Genomic DNA, 21,887 nt, shown 5'->3' with positions numbered 1-21,887 from the left:
AAGACATGTCAGTGAAAAATGTACCGGAACAGAATTTTGAATTTCCATTCTGGAGATGAAAAAATGAAAAAAAAAATGTGATTTTTGTTCACAATTTTTTGACGTTTTTCCACTTTTCTCAGTCCCAGAATGGAAATTCAAAATTCTGTTCCGGTTCATTTTCAACTGACATGTCTTCTTGCATTTCCTTTTTATCCCATCAAAATCCATCTAGTAGATTCGGAGAAAAACCTACCTTTGCGTTTTAGGGCAGTTCTGTGGAAAAGTCAGAAAATCACAAGATAGCGTCGCACCTAAGATGGTGGAAAGTGATTTTCTTACTCTTCAATAGAAAAATGAAAATATTTAGAATGTTTCAATACCAATGGTTCTCCCAAGAGACCCCTCTTAAGCTGTGTACGAAGTAATTATTTTGTTAAATAAGAAGATAAAAGAGAAAGAAATTCCACAAAAGCAAAAAGATTTTATCAAAGAAAAAATTATGAATTTCCTTCTCTTTTGACGCAAATTTCGTCTATTTATATATTTTCCACATTTATGTTAATTTTATTTATTTTTTTCAAAAAGAAAAGTCTTTTATTTTGCTGCTTTACACGTGTTTCTTTCTTTCTTTTTTTTTGTTTCATGTATTCCTGGGCTGTTTTGTTCTTCAAATCACACGCACCCACAATATTTCAATAATAATGTACAATTTTTATTTATGTTGTTGTGTTTGCCTGCTGCACAAATTTATACACGTAAAAAACACCTTCACACCTCTAAATCCACTCAAATGTCGTTGAATATTTTGTGACATAAAAAAAACATTAAAAATTCAAATCACGCATAAATTTCTTCAAAAAAAAAATATGCACAACACCAAATGCTCGAGAATGTCTTTCCTGCACATTGTTCGTTATTTTTCTGTACATTTTTTTATGCTGTGATACATAACATGAACATATGTAAAAGCTTCCACCACGAAGACCTGAGGTATGTTGTCAGAAATAGTTTTTTTTTCGTTATGAATGTTTTATTTTGAAATATCTACATAGCTCCTATGTATATACTTTTTTAAGATTTTTATTCATTTTCTGTCTTTGTAAAAAAAATTTCAAAAAATAGAATAATTCTTTAAGAAAAAACATTTGGCAATAAAAAGTTTGTGCATCAAAAGGTCTTCTTGTGACAAATGACCAGAAAACTCTGCATTAGTAAATCTTTTAAAAAAATTTAATATTTCTTTCGCTGCTTTTTTAATAAAAATCAAACAATTTAATGCTGCTAAATTAATGCTAAAAGAATAATTAGAAAACTCGCATTAATTTTCAACGTAGAAAGGAGATTATGCAGAGTTCTTAGAAAAACTGCATCATTGATAAAACAATTTTGACTAATTTTATTTTGTAGACAATCAAAAAAGGTTTAAAAATCATTAAAGAAACTCCCAAATTTTCACTGGGATCATATAGAAAAAAAGCCGATAAACTACAAAAAAATGTTTCGAAATTTCAAAAGGATAAAAATTGCAAATGGCGACGAAATTTTATATTTTTTTTTCGATAATCTTTGTAGGTTTTTTTTTTCTAATTGGGATGTTTCTTTAGCGATTTCCCATCCTATTTTTATTCTCTACAAAACAAAATTGGTTAAAATTATTTTGTAATATGAGGAAGTTTTTTTTCAAGAACACTGCATAAACTCCTTTTTAAATGAAAGAACATTAAAGCATAAAATGAGAAAAATTGCATGAAGGCGAAAAAAAATTTTTGTTTTACTTCTTTTCGAAACAAAAAGAAGCTTCTCATTGTTTTATTTTAATTAATTAGCAAAATAAAAAAAAACGAATTGTTGATAAATTGAAAAAAAAATGGTTTAAAATGGCAAATGAAATAAGGAGACCTTTTGTTCTTAACTTTGTGACCGGGGGGCGCGCGCACAAACAATAGGATTTGGACATGATTGCGGCACAATTAAATGAATTGGGGGTCTCTCAACAGTCGCAGCAGCAACAAGCTCAACCCGAAGCACCGCCACGGAATAGTCGTCAGGGGTCAAATTCAGCATCATCTGTGCCATCGAAGCCAGCACCGGCGCCGCCAAACAATCATCATGCACAATCAACTGTCAACCCGTTGGATCCAATTGAGAGTTCGGATACAGATAGTGAGCCAGAGGAGGCAAATGGTGGGACAAGGAATGATGGTACACTCCTAGCTAGTGATCCACCGAAACCACTGTAAGTACCTACTTTACGTGAACTATATACTTAACGGTTTTTACACACAGAGAAAAAGTTAATTAAATCATTCATCTTTCATTGCGAAATTCCACTGAAATGCATTCAGTTTTGACTTTTTGAAACTTTTTTTTTAACGTTTGAATTAATCAGAGGAAAACAGTGTTCTAATGGGGAGAAAATAATTGTAAATTAAATGAAAATTTTGTATTTAAACTCGACTTAAAACAATCTTGCACAGAGTACTCGCTTTTGGATTACAGGATTTCTTTAAATTTTACAAACGTTAGAAATAAGGGGTGGTATTCTAGGATAGAGAAGCCTTTCAAGATCAAGATAAAAATCAAAATAAAGACCAAGACTGTCGGTATTCTACTTTACGACGAATTATCCAGAAAAGTAAAATCAAAATTTGCGTTATCCTACTTGTCAGTTTCTTGGTTTCAGCTTCGCGCCAAGAAAACTTTAGCGATATCTCTTTCTAACGCATTAATTTTTTATATTGCGCTTTCTCGTTCACTCTCGGATGACAATTGAACGAAAAAACACTTTATGGGAATTTCTTCCTTATGACCATTACATGCAGTAGCCTTGATTGTATAATCTCGGCTATTATTCCCAGGCATTATTGCTCCGGGAATGGAATGTAGGTATATTGTCAGAGAGTTGCTTTCTGCCTCCAGATTATGATAATTTGGTGGTAACTGTACCCACAAAGATGGGTATGCTACTGAAAAATTTTGAATTTTTCGTAGGAATCATGGTCACTTCTTCTTGCAATTGATGGAGTGACCTTCGGATTAGGGATCTCATCCCAGGATTGTCATATCCTGGGATGCTGGTGCAAAAATGTTTGTTTTTCGCCGGAATTGTGGTCACTTCTCATTGGTAATGATAAAGTGACCTCCGGATTGGGGATCTCATCCCAGGATTGTCACATCCGGGACAATCCTGGGATGCTGGTGCAAAATTGTGGGTTTTTCGCCGGATTTATGGTCACTCCTGATTGGTAATGATGAAGTGACCTCCGGATTGAGGATCTCATTCCAGGATTATCAAGCCCTGGACAATCCTGGGATGCTGGTGCAAAATTGTGGTTTTTTCGCCAGAGTAGTGGTCACTCCAACATTACTAATGAGAAGTGACCATAAATCCGGCGAAAAACCCAGAATTTTGCACCAGCATCCCTGAATTGTCCTGGACTTGATAATCCTGGGATGAGATCCTCAATCTGGAGGTCACTCCATCATTACCAATCAGGAATGACCACAATTCCGGCGAAAAACCCACAATTTTACACCAGCATCCCAGGATTGTCCAGGATGTGACAATCCTGGGATGAGATTCCCAATCCGGAGGTCACTTTATCATAACAAAGGAGAAGTGACCATAAATCCGGCGAAAAACCCACAATTTTGCACCAGCATCCCAGGATTGTTAAGGATGTGACAATCCTGGGATGAGATCCCCAATCCGGAAGTCACTTTATCATTACCAATGAGAAGTGACCACAATTCCGGCGAAAAACAAACATTTTTGCACCAGTATCCCAGGATATGACAATCCTGGGATGAGATCCCTAATCCGGACGTCACTCCATCAATAGCAAGATGGAGTGAACACAAATCCGGCAAAAACTCGTCATTTTGCATCTGCATCCCCTATTTGTTCAAGAGTTTTCATACCTCCCATAGCGAATTTACTTTGCCTTTACCTCATTTAAAAACCAAGTTTTCAGGCAACCTCTGAACAGTCTTGGAATTTCACATAAATCCAAGACATTTTACGTTATAATAAGACCGTAAATCTCTATCGTAGAATACAGAATCTTGGAATATTTTTATCCAAGCCTCTTTTGACAACTCATTTTGTAAATCTTGATTTTGATTTTGATTCGTATCTCAGAATACTAAAAGTCTTGGAAGTTGTATGAAGAAACAAGATTTTTAGGTTATGGTTTGACCGTAAATCTCTATCTTAGAATACCAAATTTTGAAATATTTTGAATTTCCAAGATTATCCTGTGAATTTCTTGGAATTTTAAAGTAGAATACCAAATCTTGGTTTTTTTCTTTATTTTGATCTTTATATTTATCTCAGAATACCGCCAAAGATTTCATAAAAATTCTTTACAAACGTTTGAACTCTTCAAAGGTTTTATGTTATTTTTTCATAAAATGTTCATTTTTATGTTCCTTTTTCAACATTTGACGTTATTATTCAAACGTCTGATGATTTTCTCGAACACTCGACGATTCTTTTTAACGTTTGACGTTTCAAAAGTCTTTTTTTTTACCGTCTGACCTATTGTTTACCATTTGACGTCTCCTTCTCTTGAACGTTTAGGGCGTCAAAAGTCTAACGTTGCAACGTTTGAATTTTCTTTTCTTTGAAAATTTCTTTTCGGTTTGTTTGTTATTTTTTCTGTCATTTAAAGCTTTCATTTTTTGACGTCAAAATAAATATTTATTAAATTAAAGAAAAAAACCGTCATAGCTGTTTAAGAAATCTTAGAAATCAATAATTAATTTAACCCCATTTTGGCTATTTATTTAGCCTCACCTTTGTTATTTATTTAGCCCAAAAAAAAGTTTTAAAGCTTTAAAATTAAAACGAATGCATTTTGTATAAAAAAAAAGACAAATCAAAAATTTATTTTTCATGAAAATTTTCAAAATTTCTAACAATAATTTTTACATTTCGTCTCATTCCCATTTTTATAATTTATTCATTTTATTTATTTTTTTTTAAACTTTAACTATATTTCAACGACATTTTCACATTTTTTTTCTCTTAATTTAAAATTCACAATTTTTGCGTTTATTTTGTGTTTTTTGGGAAATTTTGTTCTGTTAGTCCTGAATTTTCATACAGGCCCGGTTTGAGTGTTCTCTCGGAGGATTCTGCCGCTCCAGTGCCAAGTCATGGATCAGGTGGTCCACCCAATAGGCCATTGCCACCCACCCCAGATGACGATGATCAAAATCAAGGCGATCGTACGCTAATTATGAAGAGGGTGAGTTTTTTTTTATCTTTCAAAAACAAAATATTTTCTTTTCTCTATTTATTCAGCAAAATGTGTGAGAGTTTCGCATTTAGGGAAATTTTTGTCTGCTTTGTGAGAAAATGTCCCCAGAAATGTTTAGAAGTACACGTATTTTATATAAATATTGTGAGCGTCAATTTATTTATTTTGCTAAAATATTAATGTTTTATTTTCTTTACTTTTTACATAAATTAGTTGAAAAGCTTGCAATTAATACGGGAATTAATTCCTTCTATTTTTATTTTTCAATTGCAAAATTTCGGTTTTAGTTTGAAAGCAGTATTAATTGGTGTTGGAGAATTAATTTGCAAAATAATTGTTTATTAGATGAAATAATATTTAAAAAAAAACAATATTATGGTGTTTTAATTAGGCGTTGATTATCATGAAAGTCTTTATTTTTGTTGTATTTATGTGTTAGTAGAATGAAAAGTACAATTTATGTCTTTTTGGAAATTTGAAGAAAAAAAAATGTAAAAGCCGAAATTTTGAAAAAAAAATTAAAATTTCGCGATAAAAACGCCAAAAGTGATAGACAAAATGCTTTAAAAATATAAAAAACAAATGGTTATGGTTCATTATTTTAATTTTTATGTATTTTTTCTTTTTTTTTCTTTCTTTTACCTCCTCTCCATCCTAACATTGATAAAAATATTTGAATCCCTTTTTTCCTTTAAAAAAAAATTATAATTTTTAAATACAAACACACACCTCTATGCAAATTCCTTTAAATTACACACAACACGATGAAAAATAAATATATAATACACTGCACACATCATTTGCAAAAAAAAAAATGCCTAAATTGAAATCCAAATGAACGAATAAATTAAATGAAATTCGGGGAACAAAACATCCTGCACATCGCACGGAATTTGGAAATGAAAAACGATGAAAAAAAAATCTCTAAATGGGGGTAAAAATAAAAATTCCGTGGGCGGAAATTGTGGCAGCAGAATCAGAAGAAGAACAGTGATGGCCAGGAAAATGATGAGAGGGTTTTATTGCGTGAATGGGATATTGAGAGATTTTTCCCAGCATCGCGAACGCTGGAGCAGAGGAAGGGGAATGGCGGGAGTGGTGTGAGGGATCGGATATCCCTGCAACCGCAGGAGATGAAAAAATGCCTCGATGGCACGAATGACGCGCCCGGAAAGGTCCCCACGAGCGATAGGAATCGCATGAAGTTGGAGGATCGGGTGAAAAGTGAAATTTTTGCCAATAGCTCACGCGCAAAGCAGGAGGCAATGGCCAAAAGTAAGAATACTCCAACACACAAACGTCAGGATAGTGATTCAAAGCTCTCCCTGAATTTTGTTCGTGGCTTCCGGCGTGAGAATACGGATTTCTTTCCACTTGCAAAGAGGCATTCGGCAATTTTGGGTGAACGTGCTGCCACAGGGCAGAGCCCCAGTGATCCAAATATTGTTCAACGTTCAAGTGGAATCTTCCAGAGACGCCCAAAAGTGGGGGCTGAACCAATTCTCACGGACTACCGTGAATCATCGCCAGCTTCCACCACCAAAGATGCCAAGACAAGCACGAAAACACCATCAAGACCTTTAGATTTTCTCCGTCCAAGACGGGAGAAAACTGAATCTGTTATTGTTATCCGCAATTCGGCCACGCGGCAACTTTTATTTGGCCAGCAGCAGGTAAAGGATTTCTTGACTGTAATAGATCAATTACTCTTTCCTCTTTTTTTTTAATTGTTTTTCTTTAAGTTGATATATTTTTTCTTCTTTGTTTCTTCCATTTGTTAAAAAAAAATGTTTTCATTTGTCTAAAACCGCTAAAAAAAAAAGTTAAAAGATGGTATCATGGGATTTTATTTTCAAACTTTTTTTTTAAAGAGAATCTTTAGCGCAAAAAATGCTACATGTGTACATATAAAACAATCATCACATTGCTTTATCCTATTGTCCTTTTTACATGTCATTCAGCTGTAGGGGTTGGAGAGGGACTAAGCCTTGAATACGTGGTTTAGAACCTTTATAATCAAGTCAGGAAGGGGTGTCTGTCGCATCCATCATGTTGTAGTTTCTGTGTAAATCATTTTGCAGCAAGGAATGTTCTTAAACCTAAGATTAGATCGTTTTTCCTGATTATTCGTTGCAAAAAACGCGTAATTTTTAAAGAAATTGTAAAAATATGAAGAAATAATCAAATAAACTTACAATTTTCTAGTAAAATCCGTTGGAAAACCCAGTAAAGATTCCCCCAAAAAGTTTAAAGATTTACAACACTATTCTGCTTTTTGTTTGTGAAATATTCACGTTAATGTTTCATCGATCAATTTTGTCTAAATCGGAAATATTCTGCTTTGAAATTTTTGCTAAAACATCTTTATTTTTATTTGTAAGTAAAATTAGCTGAAAAAACCGGAAGAGATTTACCCTAAAATGAAAAGAATAACGTCGCGATTTTGTTTTTGTCTCTTTAAACATAATGAAATATTAACGCAAATGTTTTGTCGATGAGTTTGGACAAACGCTGTGACTGTAGAAAGAAATATTATACTTTGAAAATTTTGCTAAGAAAACTTTATTTTTTTTAATTGTAAGTAAAATTAGTTGGAAAAAGCCGTTAATTTGTCTAGAAATTCAAAGATTCCCACTGACGTTTCATCGATAAGTTTTGACTAAATGGAAAATATTATGAGTTGAAACTTTCGCTTAAATATCTTTAATTTTATGTAAGTAAAATTTACTAAAAAAGCTGATTAACTTTTACCCTAAAATAAAAAGAATAACGCTGCGATTCTGTTTTTGCGATTCTTTTAAACGCGTGAAATATTACCGCTGATATTTCGTCGATGAGTTTTTTGACAACTGCGTCAATAAAAAAATATTATAACTCTGAAAATGCATCTTTATTTGTAAAAGTAAAATCATATGGAAATTCCGAGAAAGATTTGCTAACAATGCAATTTGGTATTTATAAAGCATTCACGCTGATGTTTCATCGATGAATTTTGAAAAAAATATGAAATATTTGCTTTGAAACTGTCGTTAAAATATCTTTAGTTTTATTTGTAAGTAAAATCAATAAAAGTATAACGTTGCTATTCTATTTTTGTCTTTTTAAACGCGTGAAACATTTACCGCTTATATTTCGTCGATGAGTTTTGACAACTGCGTCAATGAAGAAAATATTCTACTCTAAAACTCGAGAAAGATTTGCCAAAAAAAAATTAAAAGGATGACATTACAATTCAATTAGGTGTTCATGAAACATTCACGCTGATGTTTCATCGATGAATTGACTAAATGGGAAAATATTATGCATTGAAACATTCGCCGATAATACGTAATTTCCCAAAGCTCAAAATACCTTCGATTTTGGATGTTTCTCTACAAAAATTTTAATTCAATTTTTAAGAAGTAACTCACTGCACCCAATCCTCCTCTTTATGCAAGGTACTCCAAAAAATTAAGAATTACAAACCCCCAAATGTACCGAAGGGTTAACCCAGCAAGCAACAGGGAATTATTGCTTAAAGCCTTTCTTTTTTTTTTTCTTGAGAATTCTCATGATATCATCTTCTCAACTGGTAGGAAAAAATAAAAGAAGTCGGCATGTTGTTTACGAAGAAGCAAGAAGAATCAACAAGAATAATAAATTAATATTGAATTCGCCAAACTTTTGTAATTTGATTTATATTTATTTTCTTGCTCTAATTTGATTTTTTTCTCTTATGTTTTTTCGTGTGTTGATTTTTTTTCTCTCTTAATTACACTCAATATAGCTTATTTTGTACACACTTTGACATGAAAACACCAACATTTTTTACAGACTTTTTGGAAGTTTTCTTTTAAAAGTTTTTTAGATATTTTTTTTATCTACATAAACTTCGTGCAAAGATTTTTTTGTTTAAAAAGAAATTGTATTAATGCTTCTAATTTTATCCCATAAATTGACAAACTGTGGAGTTGATTAATTTGTGCTTTGGCTTAAATTAAACTTCTTTCCCTTAACCCCCACTTAATCGTAGTTTTAAAGTGAGATTTTGTCGCGTGAGTCACGTTAACGTGTTTGATTCATTTCCCTGTGTTAGAGCGAATGCATGGATTTTATTTATTTTTTTATTTCCTCGTAGAGTTGAGAATAAAAGTGTTTTAGTTTTTTTTTAATGAAAGCAAAATGAGTAGAAATGTGTTTTTTTTTAATTTGTGTTTTGACGTGTGAAAAAAAATGTTTACAATCTGTGTATATAAATAGAATATTAGAAATTGTAGTAAATTGGCATGCCCGTAAATAAATTCCTCATGTCCTTCCTTCATTAATCGAACCTTCACCATTTGTATAAAGAAACAAATCAAAATTGTAACAAGAAAAAAAAGGTTTTGTCGAATCCTCGGAAATAGATTTAAATAAAAAACTTTTTGGCACTGCATAGAAAAAATGTGATTTTGAAACATTTTTTTTTGTTATTTTCAAATCATCAATCACTTAACAAATTTATAGGTACAAAAAAAATTAATAATATTGCATCTGCTTCAGAAACTTCTAAAAAAATGCAACAAAATTACATTTCAAAAGTATTTATATCGTAATTAATCGATTTATCGCTTTTCTTAATCATTTTTTTTTAAATTATGAATTTCATCACAAAATTATGCTTTAGTTACAAAGGATTTTCATTTGAGAAATATTAAAAATTTGAATTTAATATTTCCGCATTAATTTGAATCTGATTTCATTAAAATCCGTTCAGTAGAAGCTGAGAAAAATATGTTTTTGTGACTAAATTGAAGATGTGCAAAAATTCAAAATGGCGCCCCCCGCGAAAAAGATGAAATATCAATTTTCTTCACATTCTTAAATTTTGTGACATTCAATTTATTGATTTATAAATGAGTTGTTTTTGACGGCAATATTAAAACACTTCATAACTACCAAAAGTATAGAAAAAATCCATCAAAGCCACGACGCCATTTTGATTTTTTATACAGATTTAATGCAATAGAAAAAAAATCTTTTTCTGAGCTTCTACTAAAAGGATTTTAATAAAATTGAAATTAAATGAAAGAAAAGTCATCAGTTGAAATTTTCATCAACAAAATTTGAATAAATAGAGAGATATGAATTGTACAAAAAAAAAATGTAAATTTTTACATTAAAAAGTATCAAGAAGTAAATTTTAAGTCAAGAAATGTACATTTTAACAGTATTTATGGATTTTTATTTGTTTACTTGTTGAAGAAGCAATATAATCTATTAAAGAAATTAAATTTGTAGTTAAAACTTCCATGTTTGATTCATAAAAAGAAATTTTAGGTTATGTTCTTTACGTTACAGCAAGAAAATTTGATTTTTAAATTGATTAAGAAAAAAAATATTAGAGGAAGTTTTCCATTGATTACGTTGACTCTCATTTGCTGCTTTTCATTATTCAATTACGTCTCATCAATGTGAGTTTCTTAATTATTAAATAACTCTTGTGTTTACGCTTCTCAAGTGAATACCCCTTAGAGAAAATTCAGCATAATTTGTGATGAAATTCTAACGAGTGCGAGTGTGAGATTATAAATAATATATTGCTTAAGAAAATATAACTACAAAGATATATTCTTCGATGAATTTAACTTTGAATTAATTTAATTTTCTTGTCTTCTATGGTCCCTATATTTATTTTATTCCCACAGAATCGTGGTGGTGAAAGTAGCGGAGGTTTAGGGACACCTGGCACACGAACAAGCAGTGTTCTGCCGGATTTACTGAGCCAAGCTTCACCAGCAACTCCTCCGCGTCACGATAAATCACAAAGTGAAGAGGTAAGATTTATTCCTTTTTCTTTTTTTTGTATCTTGTGTGCTCTTAATTTTTTTTTGCTCGAGATTTCGCCTCGTTGCTTCACATATCCCAAAAAACACTTGCAAACAAATTGGATTTTTTCCAAAAACGGAGAAAAACTTTACGTTTTTCCGGTGAAAAATTGCGAGGATTTATTTGCAAGTTTTCTATGGGAAAAATTCTTTACCAGACAGGGGAATTTTTACTAAAAGGAAATTGATTTTTTTTCTCCATTAGTTTTTACAATTTATTGTTTTTGCGTTTTCTTACAAAATATAAATCTTGTGTGCCCAAAAGATTATTATTACATCCATTTGTGACTAACGAAGTTTAAAGTGTGAATTAACATTGTTGTATTAATTGAAAGAATTTTTGGAAGACTTTTGGATTGAGAAGGGTCTTTTGAAAGTTTTTTTTGCATTTGCTGTAGGTATTTGTTTACTACTAAAAAAGACGATTGTTTGTTGCCTAACAAAAAATTCGAATTATTTTGGAGAAAAAGTTCCTCCGCAATGAAAATGTTAATTCACATAATGAAAAGAATCTTTTTATCTATTTTTTTTTCTATTAAAAAAAAAGAAGGGAAATGTAGGAAAATTTATTTTTTATCAACGATGATTTTTTTTTAAAATTTTTTTTAGTAAATTAGTTGATTGATTTTCTTTTCAGTAGGAATTTAGAAGAAATGAACGTTTTATAAAATAAAATTAAAAATTTAATAATGAAATGCCAATTAGTTAGAGTTTAAAATTTTGAAAGATAAGAAGAAAACAAAAATCTTAAAAGTAACTTTGAAGAAAAGATATAATCTGTTTATTTTTGTATTGTTATTTTGTCTTTCCTGGGAAATCGAATGAGCTCGGATGGCTGACTCCAAATATAAAGTACACCAACGTATTAGCTCTTAAAATTTTATAAAAGCATTGTGTAAGTATTTTCAGCATTACAACATTTTTTATGTGGAAATACAGTTGATAAAAAAAGGAAGACTTTTCTCTGTTTAATATCCTTTTTGTTGTTTTTTTTTTAAATAACTTTATTATTTCGGTTATGAACTAATTTATTTTTCACAAATAAAATTCTTTTATTTCACTGAGAAACTTTTGTAACATTTTTTTAGTAATTTTTCAAAAAATAATTAATTTTCATTTAAAATATTTTTTATTTAGTTTTTTTTTTTGTATCTGTGAATACATTTTCTATGCAAATAATTAAATTGTAGTTGGAATAATAAGGACATGAGGATTCTTTTCTTATTGAATTATTAATTTAAAAAAAAAATAAATTATTGAAAACTTTATTCAAATAATATTTAATTCAAATTAATTAAAAGAATTCTCAAGTCTTTTCAGTGATAAATGTGCAAAGAAATAATAAATAAAGCAACAAAAACAAAAAAAAATTGAAAGAAAATCATTTTATATTTCATTTTATTTCCAAAAAAGCACTAAAAATTATTTCTTTTCTTCTCTTTCGTGTAACATTTTGTTGTTGTTATTAAATGTGAATAACCCTGGCATGATGATATGACATTATTAATTTATTATTATGATTACATTAGTGTTGGTTTAATGCTAAATACTTTTTTGTAGGTTTAATTAGATGTTGCTAAAGGTCGTATGATGGGGAGGACTAATATAATTTATATTCATTTTTTATACCCACACCAATCCCTTCTGAATATTTATTTCTCAAGCTCTATTTTTAGGCATTGTAATGTAATTCAATCGATAACATTTTACTTTGTAACATTAATAGTTTATAATTAAATTGAAAAAAAAATCTAACGAATGCAATTTCCCAGGTATCTTTTAGTATTGAAAGAGAATTAATAAGAGAGCATGTTGGTTTTAAAAAAAAGTTATATTCTGTTAAAAATGAATGGAAAAGTGCATTAAAATTCCGAGAAAAAAATCTTTTAAAATTCTTTTATTAAGGGTAAGGGGGGTCTCTTGGGGAACCTTTCTTATTGACACTTTTAAAATGTTTTCATTTTTCTTCAAGTTTTTCATGGATTTGGTTTTATTGAAGTGTAAGAAAATAACTTCGCAATTTTAGGTGCGACGCAATCTTATGATTTTCCGACTTTTTCACAGAACTGCCCAAAAACACAAATGTTAATTTTTCTCAGGATCTACTGAATGGATTTTGATGGGGTAAAAGGCAAATCAAAGAAGATATTTTAGTGGAAAATGTACCAGAACAGAATTTTGAATTTCCATTCTGGGGCTGAGCAAATTGAAAAAGTATGATTTTTGTTCACATTTTTTTGTGTTTTTCATGGAAGTTCAAAATTCTGTTCCGGTACATTTTCAACTGACATGTCTTCTTTCATTTGCCTTTTACCCCATCAAAATCCATTTAGTAGATCCGGAGAAAAACCTACATTTGTGTTTTACGGCAGTTCTGTGAAAAAGTCGGAAAATCACAATTAATTAGACTTTAAATGTGGCCAATACTGAAAAACTAAAGTCTAAGAATTTAAAGAAAAATGAAAATATTTAAAACGTGTCAATACCAACGAGTCTCCCAAGAAATCCCCCTTAATTAAAATTTATCTCATTTGAAAATCAATGCATTTTTCCGAAAGCACTACTAATGAAATAAAAAATTTAAAAAGAATAAATAAATAAAAATTAGTAAATTGGTGCGCAAATGTGATTTATTTAACTAATAAATTATCACAAATTCTGTTTTTTTGGTGATCTCTTTGCAGTATCGTGCCGCTGTGAGTTCAATCCATTCCACACCCTCAAAATCCTTCATTGCCACAAATTCCTCCCCCCAATCCACTGTGTCGTCCATCCATAATCACAGTCAGGGCATACAGCATAGTCCGAGTCAGTCGATGGTGCGAAATCACCAGGGCGGTGGGAATGTTGGCATAAGCAATAGCAATTCATCAAATAATCTCTCCCCAAACTCCCTGCCGCCGCATGCGATTGCCCTGGAGCAGAAGCAACGCAGTTTTCTCACATTTGGCTTCGGGGCCGGTGGATCGGGTCCATCACGGCGTGAGAGTCATGTCAATGTGAACGTAACACCCACATCCCATGATGCCGCAAGCGATACACCCGAAATTCGCAAGTACAAGAAGCGTTTCAATTCCGAAATACTCTGTGCTGCACTCTGGGGTGTTAATTTGCTCATTGGATCGGAGAATGGGTTAATGTTGCTCGATAGATCCGGTCAGGGGAAGGTACATTGACCACGAGAATTTTCCCTTTTTAAATTATTCACAAAATTTGGTTTTTTTGAAAGGTCTATCAACTCATCTCGAGGCGTCGTTTCCAGCAAATGGAAGTACTCGAAGGCCAAAATATTCTCGTAACAATTTCCGGAAAGAAGAATCGTGTTCGAGTCTACTATCTATCGTGGTTAAAATCCAAGATTCTACGCACTGATGGTCTCTCCGATGTAAGTTTCTTTGGAATTTTTATCCTCAATTTATCCTTCAAAATAATTCTTTTTTTTTTATTGGTAAATTCAAAACTTTTCAGCAAGTTGAGAGGCGCAACGGTTGGATAAATGTTGGTGATTTACAAGGTGCTGTTCATTTCAAAATCGTTAAATACGAACGAATCAAGTTCTTAGTGATTGCATTGAAAGACTCGATAGAAATTTATGCATGGGCCCCAAAACCATATCATAAGTTCATGGCATTTAAGGTGAGTTTTATCCTTTTTTCCCTTAAAAAATATTCAGCGTGAAATGATTTGAAAAATAAATGTTTAATGCAGAGTTTTGGGGAACTCCATCATCGACCATTACTTGTGGATTTAACGATTGAGGAGTCTTCACGTCTCAAAGTGATATATGGATCTGCTGAGGGCTTCCATGCCGTCGATTTGGATTCCGCATCAGTTTATGACATTTACCTTCCTAAACATGTAAGTTTTATACTTTATTTATTTACTGATTTTCGCTATTTTATTATTAATTTTTACGTAAAGTTTTGTTAAATTTCAATTAAAAATATTAATTTTTGAAAGGATATAAATCATTAAAAATTGATCAAAAACAATCTTTGATAATGAAGAGATTAAGAATAAATCATAATTTATCGGGAAATCGGTAGCGAAACTAACTCTACGGAACACAAGAAACACGAAAAAAATTATGCGAAACTTGAAACAACAAAACGTGAAACTCTTGAAACCTAAAAAACAGATCCAGCTTCGTGGAACACAAGAAACAAGAAAATTTCGCAGAACCTGAAACATTTTTTTATAAGTTCTGCATAAAATTAGATAACGCAAAGAAACGGAGCCAGTAGAGCACGAAAAATGTGAAAAACTTTTTTTTTTAATAAACTTTAAGACTCTTCAGAGTACGAGAAACATCAAAATATAGCAGAGTAAAAATTTATTTCAAGTTGAAACAAGAGAAACAGCAAAAAATACAAATCATTTAAAAATAGAGCCCAAAGGGATTCACATAACGTGAAAACCTGAAACTACAAGTTCCACGGAACATGAGAAACTGGAAAAAAAATCTTTCGTATAACGTAAAAAATATGAAACTATTTTCATAAAACATGAGAAACATGAAAATGTCGTAAACGTGAAACCTTTAAAATTTATTTCACAAAACGCTTGAAAAAAAAAGAAAGAATATCGTAAACTAAGTTTCATGGAACACGAGAAACACGAAAAAATTTCATGAGAAACTTGAAACAACAAAAAGTGAAACAAATGAGAAACAGCAATTTGCATAACGTAAAGAAACAAAACTAGTAGAGCATGAAAAAAATTAAATCTTTGTTTTACAAACTTTATAAGACTTCGGGGCACGAGAAACATTAAAAAAAAACTGCAAAACATGAACAAAGCGAATGAATTAATTAATTTACTTCAATCTTTTTAACCAATTTAAATGATGAAAGCACTTTGCGAAATTTTACTGAAGCTCTTCTTTGTTCGTTTTGCTTCTCACTATTTGAATTGGTTAAAACACTCTTTCGCTGAATAAAATTGTTAAACATCTTCCCTCAATTGAATTAATCAAAATGACCAAAGTTTGGATCGAAATATTTCTGTTAAAATGGCAAAAGTTTTCTTTTTAACAGTGTAACATTATATTGGGATTACGTCACAATTCCGTTAGTAGTTCATGCGCCAGCCGGGTAATTTTTTTTACCGTAAATAATTATTTATTACGCGTCACCTAAAAATTATTTTTTTATCGTTTTTTAATGAATTTTAAATGAATAAAAGAAAATAAATTCGTAATTATTGCAGACTCAGGGTCCAATAATTCCGCACTGCATTGTCACACTTCCCAATTCCAATGGAATGCAACTCCTTCTCTGCTACGATAATGAGGGTGTCTATGTGAATACCATTGGGAAGGTTTCGAAGAATATTGTTTTACAAGTAAGTTTCTAATTTTTGGTATTTGCTTCAAAAAGTTTATTTTATTAAAATATTTTCTCATTTTTTTTAAAACTTAAGTGGGGTGAAATGCCAACATCTGTGGCATACATTGGAACAGGACAAATCATGGGCTGGGGCAACAAAGCAATTGAAGTGAGTAAAAATTCTTTAAAATTGATTAATTTTATTAAAATTTTTTTTCTTTTACTGAAAAGTGAAAAAAATGTGTGGAAAATGTATTTTTTGTTGTTTTGTAGATTCGATCAGTCGAAAGTGGACACTTGGACGGTGTTTTTATGCACAAGAAAGCTCAACGTCTCAAGTTCCTTTGCGAAAGGAATGACAAAGTGTTCTTTAGTAGTGCCAAAGGTGCTTCATCGTGTCAAATTTACTTTATGACACTGAACAAACCTGGAATGGCAAATTGGTAGACATTTTTTTGCTTCTTAAAACAAACAAATCTTCATTTTAGCATCATTCTTGGTTTGGATCTTCATCTATATATATTTTTTTTAGATTTTCTTTTATTAAAAAGTAATAATTATATTTAATTAAAAAAAAAACAAAATATTCACATTTTTATTCTCATAAATCATCCTCCTAACACATCGCAAATACATCGTTTACAAAAATAAAAATCATTTGAGAATTTTTATTCATTTATTGGGACGTATTCTTTGACCAAGAAATCATTGAAATTTCAGAAGAAATTCTTGAAATTTCAATGATTTCTGGATCGAAGAATTTGACTCATAAAAAAAATATTTCGGAACTTTTTTGCAACATGAAAAAATCCTTAATTTCATTTTTAATAAAAAAAGCAATTTCTTTCAAATAAAATATGCACACACAAATAAAACTAAAATGATATTTAGAACTTTTACATAATGTAGGTTATTTTGGAACAAGTCATGCAAATTAAAAATAACAACAAAAAGTACTAAAAAAAAACAGAAGAAAAAGTCGTACTATAGAATTTTTATAAAGCATTTTATAGAATTGAATGTCACTGTAAAAAAAATCAACACAATAATCAACTTTTAATCAGCATTTTATAAGTAATTCGTATAAATAGAATTTTTTCATATAAATAGGGAAAGAAAAGAAAGCATAATTAACCGTAAAATAAAGAAAAAAACACAGTTTGTAGGTTGAAGTTGGATAAAGAATGAGAGCTCTGCGTGTAAATGTTTTGAATTTTATTATGATTTTTTTTTATTTATCCTACGTTTTTGTTTTTAAAGTTACAAAATAAATCACAGAAAACGTGAGAATTTTTATTAGAATTTCGTGAAAGGTGAAAGAAAAAAAAAACAGGAATTAATATTTAAAAGGAATAAAAAAAAGATTCTTGAGTGAATGCAAGAAAAAAAAATTTGCTAAACTTTCGGTGTACAAATTTTTTATATACTAAAAGCATCCTCTCAAAACTATTTAAAAAAAATAAACAGAAAAATCAGGGAGACGTAAAGAAGCAAAAAAAAATCATTTATTTTCCAGTGAAAAAAAAACAATGAGTGTGTTGAATGAAAAGATAAAATATAAATTTAGATAAATGAAATAGTTCAACTCTTTTTTATACTCAAAAAATAAATAAATAAAAATATTAGTGAGTATTTGAAAGAGAAAATTAAAAATTTAGCAATGCATTTATCATCCACACCGCTGCAAGAAAAATATTTGTAAATATTTTAAGGAAAAAAAAAAGTAAAAAAGAAAGGAAAAAAAGATAAAACAAGTTCGTAATTTCAGTAAATAAAATTAAATTTAAAAGAAAAATCATAAGAATTGAATGTGGCACAAAGTATAACCTAATTTAGCATAAAATACAGCCAAGTGATTGAGTTAACTCCCTTTAAACAATTAATTTTGCCAAAATTATTAATTTATTGTTTTTAAAAAGAAAATCATTAAGAGAATTTCGTCGTAAACACTTCATTTTGGCACCAGCTCCCCACCCACTCAACATTTAATTTAATTTACAAAAATAATCGTCACAATCGCCTTTAAAAAAGAAAAAAAAATAAGAAAATATGCATTTCATCGCTCACTCTCATCATCACCGCAAAGATGAATTCATTTGCCATAGATTTTTAACAAAAAAAGAAGAATAATTTATTAAAAGTAAATCCTTTTTTTCTCTGTTTCTTCTCTCTTCAAACAGGTGCGCGTAAACTTTTGGCGGATCAACGTCAATTTTAAATAAAAATTCCCGCGCGAGAAAGTATCGCACACACAATAAAAAACCCATAAAGCAGCCTCAACAAAATGTATTTGAAAGAGAAAAAGAAATCATTCAAATAGACTTTAAGATTTTAAGATCAAAAAAACAATTCAGTAGAGATATTGCTCAAGTATTTTATTTACTGCCAAAACGAACAAAATTATAAATTTGATTTTTAAAAGAAATCCAAAAGGGTTCAGTTTGATGGATTTTTTGGGTGTTTCTTGGTCAATTTAAATGTTTTTTTCTTCATAAGTCTGTGAAATTCTTTAACAAAAAATATTTTTGTTTAACAGTAATACAGAGAAACGGTAAGAAAATAGTCATAAAATCGCGATTTATTTATTTTTTTTCTTTGAAAATATCGTGAAAATGTTTTTTTACGATCATTTTGAATATTCCGATCATTTTGCGATCTAATTAAATTGATAGCTGGATATCGTGAAGATTTCTGAGAATATCATGCCAAATATTGCAAGTATTTTAACCTTTTCACGTCCATTGGGTTCGTTAGTGTTGATGCAAACGTGAAACATTATTATTTTGCAAATTTTAAGAAAGTTGATTTTTTTTTAATAAAAAAACAACAAACTTATGCGAAGAAGATCAACGAAAACGTTTTGACTGAAAAATGTTTTTTGATGGCATCAATTGATGGAAAGTAGGAATGTTTCAATGTTTCTATAATAACTGATCTTTCGTGATCGTATGAAACATAAAAAACATTGAAACATTTGTTATTTGTATCACTTTGTTTTCTTTTGGCTCTAAAATGTAAAATTATCGCATTTTTGACTTTAGAAAAATATTAAAATTCATTTGCATTAAATATATGGAATGTTTCACATTTGGGTTAGTGTATGACCCAGTAAACGTGAAAGGGTTAAGAATAAATATCACTAAAACGTTCCAATTAAACGAATGTCTTAAAATCATTTAAGATCATAGAGAAAATATTATGAGAACAAGTTTATTTGTTCATGGATATTTTTTTTGTTAAAAAATGAAAAATTAAACAATCAAAATTGACCAAAAACCAAAAGAAAATCACTCTAAATACATACAAAATCGATTTAGATCGAAATTAATTTGTTTCAATTCCAAGTTAGTTTTAATTATTCAAATATTTAGCGCAAAAAAATCGATTTAAAAAAAAATAAACAAAAATTTTTTTTTCTAAAAAAAAATAAATTCCTAAATAAAAAAAGAAAAAATATAACTTTTGCACAGTGAAAAGGTATAATGTAAAAGTAAAATACAAATACATAAATCCATTTAAATAAACGCGAGTTACTCGTAAGAAAATGAAATAAAACGACGCCCAATTCAGAATTTAGAATTGAGAAAAAAAAAGAAGAAAAATGTGTTTTATACTGAGGAAAAAAAATAGCAAAAAATATATATTGCATATTATGGCTGTTTCGTATAATTACGTGACTAATAGGAAAGGTTTTTGCGAAAAGAAAATTGGAAGAAGAGATTAAATCGCGCAATGAGCAAAAAAAGGACCCAAAGAACGTCCTACATTGCTGCTGACTTTTTATTTGAAATAAAAAAAAATGACTTTTCCCCGAAAGAAGACGGAATTAATGGAAATTTATTTTTTTATTCTTTTCTCTTAGAAAATGTATTTTACCGCATTTTCCTTAATTGAATTTTTTAATTTTTTAATTTATACGATATATAACATGAAAAATTAGTCAGTTTTTTTATTACTTAGTATTTTGATGATAATAAAATTTAAAATTAAAAACAAATATATATCTATTATATTCATTTTTTTAGATGGTAAATTACGAGATGAGGTATGAGGAGAAGAAAAATACATACAGTATAAAAAAAATAGCGTATTATGATGGTGAATTTAATTTAAAATCATTTTTTTTATAAAATGTTATGAATGCAATACTTGATGAACAAAATAAAAGTATTCAAGGATATTTTGCTGCCATTCTTTTAATTTCTTTTTGGAGGTTTCATTCCGTTTCTTTAAAATATTAATGAATCTTTAATTTAATACTTGAAGAACTTGCACTGTGTGCAATTTTAAATTCAGCGCCGAAAACTGTTCACAACTCATGCAGCATATGCTTCACGGAGACATTCGATTCGTCCGTTGAAATTTCAATCAAGATTTCAAAGAAGAAAATAAAAATTTACGAAGCTTTTGAACCTAAATTGAATTCAAGAACAAAATATGTTTGATTATAAATTATATTTAAAACATTTTAAGAAGAAATTCTTTGATTGACTTCAATAGACTATTGATTAGATATTGTCAGGGGTAATGGAATTGATTTTTTAGTTCCAAAAAAAGAGTTTTCTCTTAATACCTTCCTCATATACTCTCTATTCAAAAACTTTTCACAATCTTCTTGTTTTCTAAGCAACTAAATTTTATTAAATATTAATTTCTTTGAAAGTTTTATTATTAAGCTTCCTGAACCAAAAAGACTTATCAAAATCGGTCAAATGGTTCGGTTTTTACAGAGTGCTTTAAACGTTTAAATGTAGGTATGCAAAAAATCTCATTTCTGTTAAATAAATTAATAAAATCGAGAATACTTTTTAATCATTTTATTTTTATTTTTTAATTAACAGGATGTAAAAAAAATATTTTTTGAGTAACTGAAACTTTCAAAATCCATAATAATACATATTTTTCAGAATCATTTATTTCAAACCATAGACTGATTGAGACAATTGAGATAGAAAATAAAGAAATATCTTAAACAAGCTTCATTTTTTTAAGTCAGTATTCCCGCCAAATCCGCCAAGTTTTCCGAACAGTCGGTTTTGTGTTTTCTTAAGCCAGGCTTCAATTTGTCAACTTTGACTTAAAGTTTTCAAGTCAAACATTTATTTTTTTTTATACTAAACTAAATTTTTTCAAAGTCATATCAGGCTGAATTTAAGCTAAGTCGTAAAATTCATTAAGCCACAATTCATCCCATCTTGCCTAAAAATCTTAAACGCTTGATCCTAAAAACTTAAACTAAAAAAAAACAGATTAAACTGGACAAAATTCCTAATTTTACCCGATATATTCCATAATGCCGCCCCTTTATGATTAAACTTCCGGAAGTTTTCATAGCGCTTTGTTTGCTCCTCTATCCTTTCTTTTCTTCTTTTTTTTTGTCTCGTTAATCTTGATGAGGAAAAAAATGCACACGAGTGCACAATAAGAAGAGGAAAAAATCGTGGAGACAATGAGTGCGCGAAGAGAGG

At 29.8% G+C, this 21,887-nt stretch overlaps 1 protein-coding gene across 29 annotated transcripts in view; it reads left to right on the top strand.

The window, feature by feature from the left end:
• The window catches only part of LOC129791748 (serine/threonine-protein kinase mig-15), a 42,556-nt gene extending 21,957 nt beyond the window's left edge, over positions 1–20,599 (top strand). The window contains exons 6-18 of one of the 29 annotated variants that reach the window (XM_055830097.1): positions 952–972; positions 1,980–2,218; positions 5,093–5,234; positions 6,218–6,919; positions 10,913–11,041; positions 13,777–14,259; positions 14,322–14,477; positions 14,561–14,728; positions 14,801–14,950; positions 16,301–16,435; positions 16,514–16,588; positions 16,693–16,862; positions 18,600–20,599. In XM_055830097.1, the coding sequence (XP_055686072.1) occupies positions 952–972; positions 1,980–2,218; positions 5,093–5,234; positions 6,218–6,919; positions 10,913–11,041; positions 13,777–14,259; positions 14,322–14,477; positions 14,561–14,728; positions 14,801–14,950; positions 16,301–16,435; positions 16,514–16,588; positions 16,693–16,862; positions 18,600–18,609 (2,580 nt within the window). In that variant the 3' untranslated portion in view covers positions 18,610–20,599. Of the gene's footprint in view, positions 1–951; positions 973–1,928; positions 2,219–5,074; positions 5,235–6,217; positions 6,920–10,912; positions 11,042–13,776; positions 14,260–14,321; positions 14,478–14,560; positions 14,729–14,800; positions 14,951–16,300; positions 16,436–16,513; positions 16,589–16,692 lie in introns of all 29 variants that reach the window. The other 28 variants (XM_055830107.1, XM_055830098.1, XM_055830106.1 and 25 more) reach the window with 28 other exon arrangements.
• Positions 20,600–21,887: the final 1,288 nt, after the last annotated feature.

This window comes from Lutzomyia longipalpis, chromosome 3 (genome assembly GCF_024334085.1).
Source record: "Lutzomyia longipalpis isolate SR_M1_2022 chromosome 3, ASM2433408v1".
NCBI classification, from domain to species: Eukaryota; Metazoa; Arthropoda; class Insecta; order Diptera; family Psychodidae; genus Lutzomyia; species Lutzomyia longipalpis.
Note: the sequence above shows the minus strand (reverse complement) of the source record. Positions and strands in the feature narration are given on the sequence as shown.